The sequence below is a fragment of the Peromyscus californicus genome, unplaced genomic scaffold (genome assembly GCF_007827085.1).
Source record: "Peromyscus californicus insignis strain IS unplaced genomic scaffold, ASM782708v3 Scaffold_4__1_contigs__length_199733344, whole genome shotgun sequence".
In the NCBI taxonomy this organism is placed as follows: Eukaryota; Metazoa; Chordata; class Mammalia; order Rodentia; family Cricetidae; genus Peromyscus; species Peromyscus californicus.
Window position 1 is genome coordinate 62,454,568 of NW_026294562.1, and position 10,990 is coordinate 62,465,557.

The window sequence follows — 10,990 nt, forward strand, 5'->3', positions numbered from 1 at the left end:
AATGCACCACCACACTCAGCTTCAGTATTCTTGTTTTGAAATGATGATCATTGTTTCTCACAATAGCCTTTAAGAGATCTTATAGCTCATACATACTGGAGACTCAACAGCATTCAACTTTCCTACAGGAAATGTGGGTGTTGGCATTGTGCCAGGGGCCTGCTCACAGTTACGTTGTTTATATTCCTTTATCTTGCATTTCTCTGGAAAAATGTGTTCTTTACCTTTGCTGGGTTGAATGCTTTCACAGTATCACCTTGAGATAATTGGGATTTTTTCCCCAAATAATCATGATTCTATATGTTAAAAATTGTCTTAGTTAGAATCTCTATTGCTGCAGTAAAAACCACAACCAAAAGCGACTTGGTGAGGAAAGGGGTTATTTCTTTTTTTTTTGTTTTGTTTTGTTTTGTTTTTTGAGACAGGATTTCTCAGTGTAGTCCTGGCTGTTCTGGAACTTGCTCTGTAGACCAGGCTGGCCTTGAACTTATAGATCTACCTATCTCTGCCTCCTGAATGCTAGGATTAAAGGTTTGCACCATCACAGCCCAGCTCCTGGTTTTGTTTTTAAAATTGGTCTTGCAGTGTATGATAATCACCTATGTTGGAGTCAAGATGATGAATATTAGGGCCAGCATCTCAGGGCATCTTTCATCAGCCCATCCTCTCCAGATTGCTGCCGCCAGATCATGTGGAAAGCACAGGCTGACTCTGTGTAGATTTTAAGTCTCTCCTGCCCCCATCTGGAGAGCCCTAGTCAGGACAATGAGTTCTGCTTTGGGGGCTGACTTGGAATTAGTTATGAGGAAGTAGCTCAGATTCTGTGACCTGAGTCTCACCATAGCATACCCTCCCAGCTTGTGTCTTACCACCATGAAGCTGCTCCCACTTGTGGGCCGTGTAGCCTCAGGCAGGGAAAGGGTGTCATCTTATAGATCTGACCCAGCACTGCAGGTAAAGCTTTGTTTTATACACAGGAGTATTATAGAGACTCCTTGGTGTTGCAATCTGGCAGAGGCAGTAGGGGTAAAAGTTTGGTAAAGTTTTATAGTTAGTTCTGAAGTTTGCTGAGTGCCTGGTACTTATTGATTCTGTTTTCTGAGATTCAGTGGAAGGCCCCCAAGTTGAAAGCTTTAAAGTACAGAATGGAACTGGGCACTCTTGGTCTAGTTTTTGTCCAATATCTGGACAACCAGGATGGCTTGGCTTTTCTGACTCTCAATATCCAGATTAACATATCTGTCCATGGTTTCAGCTCAAAAAAGATCAGGGTTCTCAGAAACCGTTTATTTTATCTTCTATGACTTGTCATAGTTAATGGTTTTTTTTTTAATCCCTTTTATGTGATTACCTCACTGTTAGAGGTATTATCTCTAATAAAAAGGTAATTATATAGTTCCAGTGGGTCCTTCCCCCACTCTCTCCTCTGAGTGTCCTGATATGACCTGCAAAGTTCTCCATCAAGCCCAGCAACGGAAGCTAGCCTGGCTATAACTGAATTCTGAGTGTGAGCCTCATTAGTTCAGGAATGGTGCTAAAATCCAGATGCAGAACTTTTCCTAATGGTTAGAATGATATGGATACCTTTCTAGGTTAGGTCAAATGCTACAGGGAGACTTTTGAATTCCTTAATGAAGGTGGGAGAGATCCTAGCTAAATTAGGCTAGTTTGGATTGCATTTGGGAAAGATCAGTATGTTAGTTATTGTCTTACTGCTGTGAAGAGATACCATGGCCAAGGCAACTCTTATAAAAGGAAGCATTTAATTGGGGGCTTGCTTACAGTTTCACAGGGTTAGTCCATGACCATCATGGCAGGGAGTAGACAGACATGGTGCTGGAGCAGTAACTGAGAGCTTTATATCCTGATCCACAGTCAGCAGAGAGAGACAGAGAGAGAGAGAGACAGACAGACACAGGGCCTAGCATGGGCTTTTGAAACCTCAAAGCCCATCCCCAGTGACACATCTCTCCAACAAGGCCACACTTCTGAATCCTCCCCAAATAGTTCCACTAACTAGGAACCAAACATCCAAACATACGAACCTATGGGGGCCATTCTCATTCAAAACACCACAGTCAGAGACATGAAAAAGAAGACATGCATAGGACTCACTGGGAACCAGAGCTGAGCCTTAGAAACTTCCATCTCTGACTTTTCCCCTAGAAATATTTTCAACACACACACACACACACACACACACACACACACACACACACACGAACAAAAAAAAATCAAAACAATAACCGAGACACCTTACCCCATACCCCATTCTCTTTCCCTTCTAGTCCCTGGGAACCTCTCACCTATGTCTGTTTCCAAGGCTCACCCATGACGGCATACATCAAGGCTTTCTTTTTGTGGCCTAATGATGTTTTCTGGATTTGCCCATTTGTCCCATTTGTCAGTTGACAGACGTTTACTTTGTTCCTGTCTGTTGCCTGTCACTTTGAATGCTGCTGTAGATATGGGATATAGGTTTACAGGCTACATGTAGACATGTTTTCATTCTGACAGACACAGAAGTGGGATCCTAGGTGGTAGCTGAGATCCACCCGCTGCCTGCAGAGCCTGCAGCATCATAGTTCTGGTTTCTTTGCTTCTAAAACACACGGTCATCTGCTTTCCCCTAACACACCTAATAGGTACAAGCAGTGTGCCATTGGGGCTTTGATCTACATTTTCTTGATCCCAAGAACATGGAGCCTGTTGGTTATTGCACATCTTTTAGAAGAAACATTATTTCCTCCTTTTGTTTATTTTTAAATTTTACTTACTACTTATTTATTCATTTATTTGAGACAAGATTTTTTTTTTTTGAGGCTGGTTTCAAACTCACTATGTAGCTGAGGATGATGTTGAATGGATTCTCCTGCCTACACATCTCGCAAGTGCTGGGATCACAGACGTGTGCCCTGTTACAGCGCTGGGGCCCTGGGGTGAAGGTTGCATATCCAGAGGTGAACAGGGGCTCTGGAGTTAGGCTTATTGGTCCCCTCCTTCATCCATCCTGTCCTGCAGGATAAAACTTGGAGAAAAAAAATGTGAAGTTCCTGAATAGGTTAAAGTGGCAAATGATTTGTTGTGTCCTTCACCACAAAGGAATTTACCTTGATTTCAGTCACTCTGCTTCCTCACTGCCTCCCCCAAGATAGATTCGGAGTTCCCTGTGTGGCTGTTCTTCTACAGGCTTCCCTTTACAACTAGCAGAAAAACATCTGTCTTCCATAAGCTCCCAGGCTGCAGCCAAGTGACTGGAATTTTCCTTCTCCAGCTAGCCAGGAGCATCCAGGCCTTGGGCTGGATGACTCCTCCCTCCTCCACTGTCCGCCAAAGAAAAATTGAGTTGCAGCTCTCCCCAAGCCCTGCAACAGATTATCTTGGGGGCAGGGGAGGCATGGATTTCATTAGAGGAGGCCCTCGTGGATGTTCAAGGGGTGTGAGAGCAGAGGACTGTTTGGGTTTGGTTTGGCTGTGGCTCTAACCAGGCACAGTGAGGGGCTGCAACTGTTATTCGGGGGGGTTGGGGAGTCTTGCAGACCTGGGGAAAGTTCCAGTACTCCTACTCTGAGAAGGAGGTGGAGACCTTGGGGCAAGGTTTGGCCCTGGAGCAAGTCTTGACCCCAGGAAGTTTGCCTGGCTCTGTACCTTAACAGCCATCCAGCCCTGAAGTAATATGATCCTCAAGCTTTAGTGCCGCCCCTTTCGGTCCCCAGCCAATTCCCTACAGTAAGGCCTTCTAGAGACAAACCCACCAACAGGAAAAGGAAACAGCTAGAGAAAGGGCGGACCTACAGAACCAGGGTAGCAGCAGCCATCCTCCCGACGGAGCGACTGTTCGAGTCACTACCATGAGCCATAATTCCCAAGCCTTCTTGCCCACCAATGCCGGACTTCCCCCAAGCTATGAGACAATCAAAGAGGAGTATGGGGTGACTGAGCTGGGGGAGCCCCACAGCTCAGCTGTGGTGAGGACCACCGTGATCAACATGCCCAGAGAGGTCTCTGTGCCTGACCATGTGGTCTGGTCCCTCTTCAACACACTCTTCTTGAACTTTTGCTGCCTGGGTTTCATTGCCTATGCCTACTCTGTGAAGGTGAGTGTGGAGGATGTGGGAGTGGTAGTGTAAGCAAGTGTGTGGGAGCCTGAAGCTCCATCTACTCAGATGGCACCTAGGTGTGTGTGTGTGGTGGTGGTGGGGTCCTTTGTGTAAGAGAGTAAGTTGGTGTGCACCCTTCCTGTTTGTGTCTGTCTGTCTGTCTTGGAGACTTTCCAATAGTCCGATAGATGAGGCTGCCTGGAGATTCTGGGGCCAGACTTTCCCCACCCCATTCCTGGAATGTCCCTTCACCCTGCAGACTGGGGCCGCAAGCTGTGTGGAAAATGGGGTGTGTGGCCGGTGTTGGGGCCTCCTGTATCGTTTGAGTCTGTGTGTGTGAAAAGAGAGGAGGCTCCCTGGCCTAAGGGAGTGAGTGAGGCTGCCGTGGGCAGGGAGGACATGGGGGAATTGAGTCCGAGCACCTGCCTCTCAGCTGGCCAGCTCCAGGGACCCTCACCATCTGGTTTCCTTCAGTCCAGGGACAGGAAGATGGTGGGTGATGTGATTGGAGCCCAGGCCTACGCCTCCACTGCCAAGTGCCTGAATATCAGCTCTCTGATCTTCAGCATCCTGATGGTCATTATCTGCATCATTATCATTTCCACCACCTCTGTGGCAGTCTTTCAAGCCTTTTCACAAAGAATGCCACATTCTGGATTTTAGTCCTGCCCTGTCTGCTCCACAGTCCCCAGCTGCCCGCCCAGGCCAAGGCCTTGACCCTCTGTTCACCCCTGCTATGCATATGCGTGTTCCCCTCATCCATCTGTCCACAGTGGCTTCAATAAAGTGCACACAGTGACAACTCTGGCTGTGACTCTTCTGTTCTCTGGTTCTGTACGGAGCTCACCTGCATCCTTCCTGTCTCAGGAGAGCAGAGTGTCCTTGACTTGACCGGCTTCTGGTCCCCGGACACGGGCAGCAGCAGCTGACTAGCACCCTAGTGGGTTTTTGGCTCTTCCAGGCAAAGGGGATCTGAGTATCATCCAACCCTGACACCATGCCCCGGGTGCCCAGGAAGGATGCAGAACCGTGAGCAGAGGAGGCTTCAGGAGTGAAAGAAACTCAGAGTCCTTTACCTTAAGGGAAAAGAGAGTTCTAGCAAGTGTCCTCATTCCATGGTGGCCTCTTGGATATGAGTTCAGGCTCCTTGGGCTGACCTGTGCACAACTAGTTGGATACTGCTGCGGGGTTTAGTTAGCCTTCACTCTTTCCTTGTCCCACACACAGCATTCAGGTATCGACAGGGACCTAGGGTGGGTGGGGATTCAGGAATGCCTCTCGTGGCCTCTGAACAGTAGGGAGGTCCAAGTGACAGTGACTTCTGCCGGGGTCACACCTCCTATATTTCCACTTCACCCAGAGGTGATGCTGTCTATCTTGGCGCTCTAACAGGTTACACGGCCTCTCAGGAGTTCCTTCTAAAGGGTACCCCCTTCTGTTTACCCAAGCCTGGCCCCTGGGGATCAGGCTGGGCTTCCAGTGCCCACCCGTGGGACTTGGTCCTCTCCAGTAGCTCTTTGCTTCCCTAATCACCACAATGATTTGAATGTATCCCAAAACTCCGGGAGTATCGGGAATAAGGCGTTGTGTGGTTTCAGCAAGGCTTTTTACAGGAAGTATGTATGGTTTTGAATAGGAAGTAAAGAGGAGCAGCTGAGAAGAGACCAGCTGTGGCCGGAGATTTCAACATGGCTTTGACACAAAACAGAATTTCACAAACGAGTAGGAAGAAGTTGGAGTTCAATCAAAATAGGAAGGCTCCCAAGAGTAGGTGTGTGGGCTTCTCAGGGTTACTGCTAAGTGTTTGAATGGCGAGTGTATGTGGGGTTTGGGAAGTTTTTGGAGTTTCAATTGCTTAACAGGTTTCTAAGGGACTCTTCCCTCCTCTAGTCCTCATTTCAGTGACTGAGGCTATCCAGTGACTGAGGTACTTTGGAGGAGCCACACACTGACAAGGTAAACCAGGAGCCCCTAGTATTGCACATGGGCTTTCTGAAGAGAGTCCCTAGAAAATGACAGCTTCACGGTCGGAAAAGGAGAAGCCAGGCGGTGGTGGCACACTCCTTCAATCCCAGTACTCAGGAGGCAGAGGCAGGCGGATCTCTCTGAATTCAAGGCCATCCTCGTCTACAGAGCCAGTTCCAGAACAGCCAAGGCTATAGAAAGAAACCCTGTCTTGAAAAACTAGAACTAAAAATACAGTTGGAAAAGGAGAGAAGTCTTCAGAAAGTGTTAGGTTGGAATTCTTGACTCAAAGCTGGTGAGAGTCTTCCAGGGTGAGGGACGTCTTTCCTTCCCATGGATACATGGCAGAAAGGGGCCTTGGGAGTTGGGTGGTGGTTCAACCGGAAGACTTAGGACAGGCTGTGAGTCCAGACTGAGGGTTACCGTCTATGGAAAAGAGTCAAATAGAACCTGAGAACCATGTGCTCATTGCACAGCCATTTGGGAAAACAAGTCATACCCAATACCCTGGGTCCCCAAAGGGCTAGGAACATTCCTGGGCCCAGGGCACTTCCTCCACCATGACGGAGCACAACTGCTCAGGTTCTGGGATTTGGTCCTGAGATCTCAGGTCTGTCCTATCTATCACCAAGGGGTCACAAGTCTGATATTTGGTTTCTGCAGTGGACCCAGAGTGGAGGACTCCGCCCTGCCAACCTGTTACTGGATATCTATACAACCAGCCCCGTAGAAGAGTAGGCAGAAACCATTGTGGAAGATGGAATTAGAGGTGGATGGGCAAGGACCGGGACTTCGTCAACTGTTTCTAAAGGTGCCAGGACCCGTCCATCTTTCAGGCCCAGCACTGTTCTTGTTCCACAAGAGTCAGGGTCGTCCAGAGCCGAGTGATTTCAGACATAGTGTCTTAAATCAGCCCAATGCTCTAGGAACTCTTGCTGTGGTCTGTCTGCTCAGAGCAGGAGGTCCGAAACCTGAATCCTGAGGATGAGCCCTCCCTCCTCTCCTCCTGGTGAGGGTGGGTCCTGCTCCCTTTACAGGGTGAGGGTGGGCTCTGCACAGGACCGGCCTAGGGATAATGGAAGAGGTACCATACATAGCACAGTCACAGCCAGCTGCATTTGATGAAGCTCCGCTGGACAGATGTGTGAGTATACATCTGTGATGAAGTCCGGGTCTAGGCCTCAGGGTATGCAGCGGCTGTGGAGCGGGTGTTGCTGGTGAGTGAAGGCTGGGGGGTTCTCAAAGACAGATTGCTGAGAGCTCAGTGTTTCTGGGTTCTTGGCACTGTCAGAACTCAGAGAGGAGACCCAGTAGACATACTCAAAGGTCGGAAGAGTGTTTCCGGATGGTTTCACCACTGGGATTTTAGATAGTTTCTTTCTTTTTTTTTTTTCCCCCTGAGACAGAGTTTCTGTGTGTAGCCCTGGCTGTCTTGGAACTCGCTCTGTAGACCAGTCTGGCCTTGAACTCATAGAGATCCGCCTACCTCTGCTTCCCAAGTGCCGAGATTAAAGGAATGAGCCACCACTGCCTGCTTTGGATGAAATTAATTATGGCTCTTTTTAAATTTTTTTTTTCTTTCTTAAGATAGAGACTCTGGCTGGCCTAGAACTATGTAGACCAGGCTGGCCAGGAACTCACAGAAATCCACCTGCTCTGCCTCTCAGTGCTGAGATTAACATTCCTGGCTTATGGTTAAACTTTTAGTGGGGAAGTAGATTGATTATTCACAAGTTAAGGTGGGGGTGAACGGAGGGGAACTCCTGGGATGTCAGGATTTTTTTCTCTACTAGAATCCCCTTGTCTTTTGTCCTTATGCTAATGGGAGCAGTTTTGACAATTCTGATGATAGGAAGATGTTATTGTGAAGAAGAAAAGGCTAGGTAGTGGTCCTTTGGTCGGTTTGGGATGGTCTTGTTTTTTCTGAGTAGTCACATGTTGTTTTTGTCCGCCCAGCATACGGTCTGCCTCGGTTTCCCCGTCCCTTATCCAGCTAACCTCGCGGAAGGACAGAGCAGGACTAGAAGGCAGAATCGATGTTCTGTACAGATGTCTGTGAGGTCGATTCCTAGCACCCACATGGGGCGGCTCACAACTACCAGCTCTAGAAATTTGACACTACTGGCCTTCGTCGGCACTTGCACTTATATCCACATACCCACCCCCCATATACATAATTAAAAATAATAAAAGTAAATATTTCAAAAAAGGTCTCTGAGATTAATAGAACTTGCAGAAACAAGGGTTGAAATAATACCGATACTAAGACAGTGACTACAAGGACGGTAAAGACCAGGGCACTGATGTACAGGGATTTGGCTGTGGAGGTATAGGCCTGGGATCAGTAATATCACCCACCATCTTCCAGTCTCCGGACTGGAGGGGATCAAATGACAAGGGACCTTGGAGAAAGTCATCTGAGTGCCAGATGCTCTGGTTAGGTCCCTGCCATCTTTCCTGCCCACTGCAGCCTCCCTACTTCAGGCCGGGGCCCCTCCTTCCCCTGTCACACACTCGGACTATCCTGGAGGCCCCAACACTGCTTGCTTGGTGGGTGTCCAGTGATCCTAATGGCATGGGCAGGAGTAACCAAGGCTTTTGACCTGAGCAGTTGAGGAAGGCTGGGCAGTGGAGGTGTGAAGGAGGATCTAGCTCTGGCTAAGGATTCGAGCTGAGAAGACACTGAGGTCCCCTTTACTATTCCACTCAAATGTTAGGCTTGGGAAGGACAGCACTAACAGGTCAAAGGAGACTGAAGAGGAGCGGGAGGGAATGCCTATCAAGGGAGTGGGGAGGGGCTTCCTATAGTTTGTGGTGGGAAGGGCCAGGCTCCTTCATTATTCCTTTCTGCCTGCCTTTCTCTTCTCAGCACTCATCTCTAGCAAGTGCATGTCTGCCCTCCCATTTGTGCATGCCAGCAGAGGGTGACATGGTCAAAGCCTGGATTCTGGGTTCTGAGTTCTGCAGATGGAGGGCTACGGGGCATATGCAGCTCTGATCCCGAGGAGGGAGCTCTGGCTGCTCCCGGAAACTGAGGCAGCCTCATGTCCACCAGGGTCCACCATGGAATGGTTTGCAGCTAGTGACCTGGAGCAGCCTTCTGTGGCTAGTCAAGACTGGGGGAGGGGGAGCTCTGGTGGGTGGTCTGCAGCCATGGCCCATGTGGCGCCGTGGCCTTTGATGGGGTCGTTTGAGAGAGGTGGGGGATGCTGGGGTGCAAGGGCGGGCCACACTACTTGGCAGGCTGAGGCTGTAATTTGTGTTATATATAGCGGGTGGGGCTGGCCGGCCAGGGAGGGTAGTGTGGGGCTATAAGCAGGCCTGGTGGTGCTCCGAGAGCACTAGTCTCAGCTAGGAAGACACGGCGCTGGAACCCATGGACACTTCATATCCCCGTGAGGACCCCCGGGCTCCATCATCCCGCAAGGTTGGTGATGCTGCCCACACGGCCCTCTCCATGGGATCACCGGGCCCTACACCACGAGACCATCTGCTCTGGTCAGTCTTCAGCACGATCTACCTGAACCTGTGCTGCCTTGGATTCCTGGCGCTGGTCCACTCTGTCAAGGTTGGCTTCAAGGCTTGTGCGAATGGCCGGGGAGGGAGAATGAGTGTCGGGTGTGAGGTGATGTGGGGTGGGGGTAGGGATTCAAAAGAAAAGTATATGAAGGGGTTTGTTAGCATAGCCACAGTCCCTCACCAAGTTTGGGGACCATGAGAGCCTATCCATTTAGGGGGTATATGCACTGTTCACAGGCCTGGCTGTATAGTCTCCCCAAAAGGATAAAGTCCTTAAGGGTTGCCCATAGAGGGATTACCACTGTAGCTCCTGAATGGGATTGAATTCTTGGTTTCCCAGAGGACTCCTCTCCCACAGCAGGCTCTCAAGGATGCTGCTGACTCAGAATGGCCACTGAATCTATAGTTGCAGCCTGTAGGCTGGGGCCATCATGACTCAGGACCCTGCCAAGAGTCAAACTGAGCCATGTTGGGAGACTATAGGCCCAGCCCAGGGGAATGTCTCCTCAAGCCATACCCCTCCATCAAGATTTGGAGTCAGCCTGTGTCCTATGGTAGCTCTGGGTGGTCTCTGGTCCTCTGGGGGGCGGGAGGACCAGAACATGTAACATGTTGGCTCTGGTGCTGCTCTACAGGCCCGAGACCAGAAGATAGCTGGGGACCTGGAGGCTGCGAGGCAGTACGGCTCCAAAGCTAAGTGCTACAACATCCTGGCTGCCATGTGGACATTGGTGCCCCCATTGCTGCTCCTCGGGCTGGTGGTGACTGGAGCCCTGCACCTATCGCGGCTGGCCAAAGACTCTGCGGCTTTCTTCACCACCAAGTTTGACGATGAGGACTATAACTGAGAGTTCCGTGCCTGTCCTGAGCCAAGGACAAGGATGCCAGGTCACTGACCCCAGGTGCCTACCGCAGCACCTTGATCCCTGCCCAACCATGACCCCAGAGGCCACCCTCTTGTCTACCATGTGTAATCGACACTGACCCACTCAGACCCTTAGACTTTACCTAGAGGGTCCTCAGCACCTGGCTTTGCCCCTTTCCCCTGACTTACCAGGCTGAGCCTCCATTCATGATTAAAGGTGGCAGATTCCAGAAACGTGTGGGTTCTTCCCTCCTGGTGGTAGTGATGTAGGAAGCCCCCTGCACAAAGTCCTCTGGCCAATCCCCAGGCATCTGATTCCCTCTGCTTGGCTGCCCCTGAGGACTGCTTTTGCTTAGCTCGAGGGCAGCCTGTGGCTTCTGGGGTGGAGGAGCCTAAGTATTTTAGGATGAAGTTCGGGAACTCAGGCCTTTGATTCCTACTGCCCTGTGGTTTGATGGCCTGCGTCCCAGAACATGTGAGGGTGTGCCCTGACTCCCCATACGTCCCAGTGGTCTTCTTCCCTCCTGGGTCAGTAAAGGCT

At 50.0% G+C, this 10,990-nt stretch overlaps 2 protein-coding genes across 2 annotated transcripts; both read left to right on the forward strand.

The window, feature by feature from the left end:
* Window positions 1-3,756: 3,756 nt before the first annotated feature.
* On the forward strand, window positions 3,757-4,902 carry LOC128125578 (interferon-induced transmembrane protein 2). The gene is made up of 2 exons (XM_052763128.1): window positions 3,757-4,097; window positions 4,575-4,902. The coding sequence occupies exons 1-2, from the start codon at window positions 3,852-3,854 to the stop codon at window positions 4,761-4,763; spliced, it is 435 nt and encodes a 144-aa protein (XP_052619088.1). The 5' UTR covers window positions 3,757-3,851; the 3' UTR covers window positions 4,764-4,902.
* Window positions 4,903-9,441: 4,539 nt separating this feature from the next.
* Ifitm5 (interferon induced transmembrane protein 5) lies at window positions 9,442-10,432 on the forward strand. Its single transcript, XM_052760767.1, has 2 exons — window positions 9,442-9,633; window positions 10,220-10,432. Exons 1-2 carry the CDS (start codon window positions 9,442-9,444, stop codon window positions 10,430-10,432), a joined length of 405 nt encoding a protein of 134 aa, XP_052616727.1.
* The last annotated feature ends 558 nt before the right edge of the window (window positions 10,433-10,990 follow it).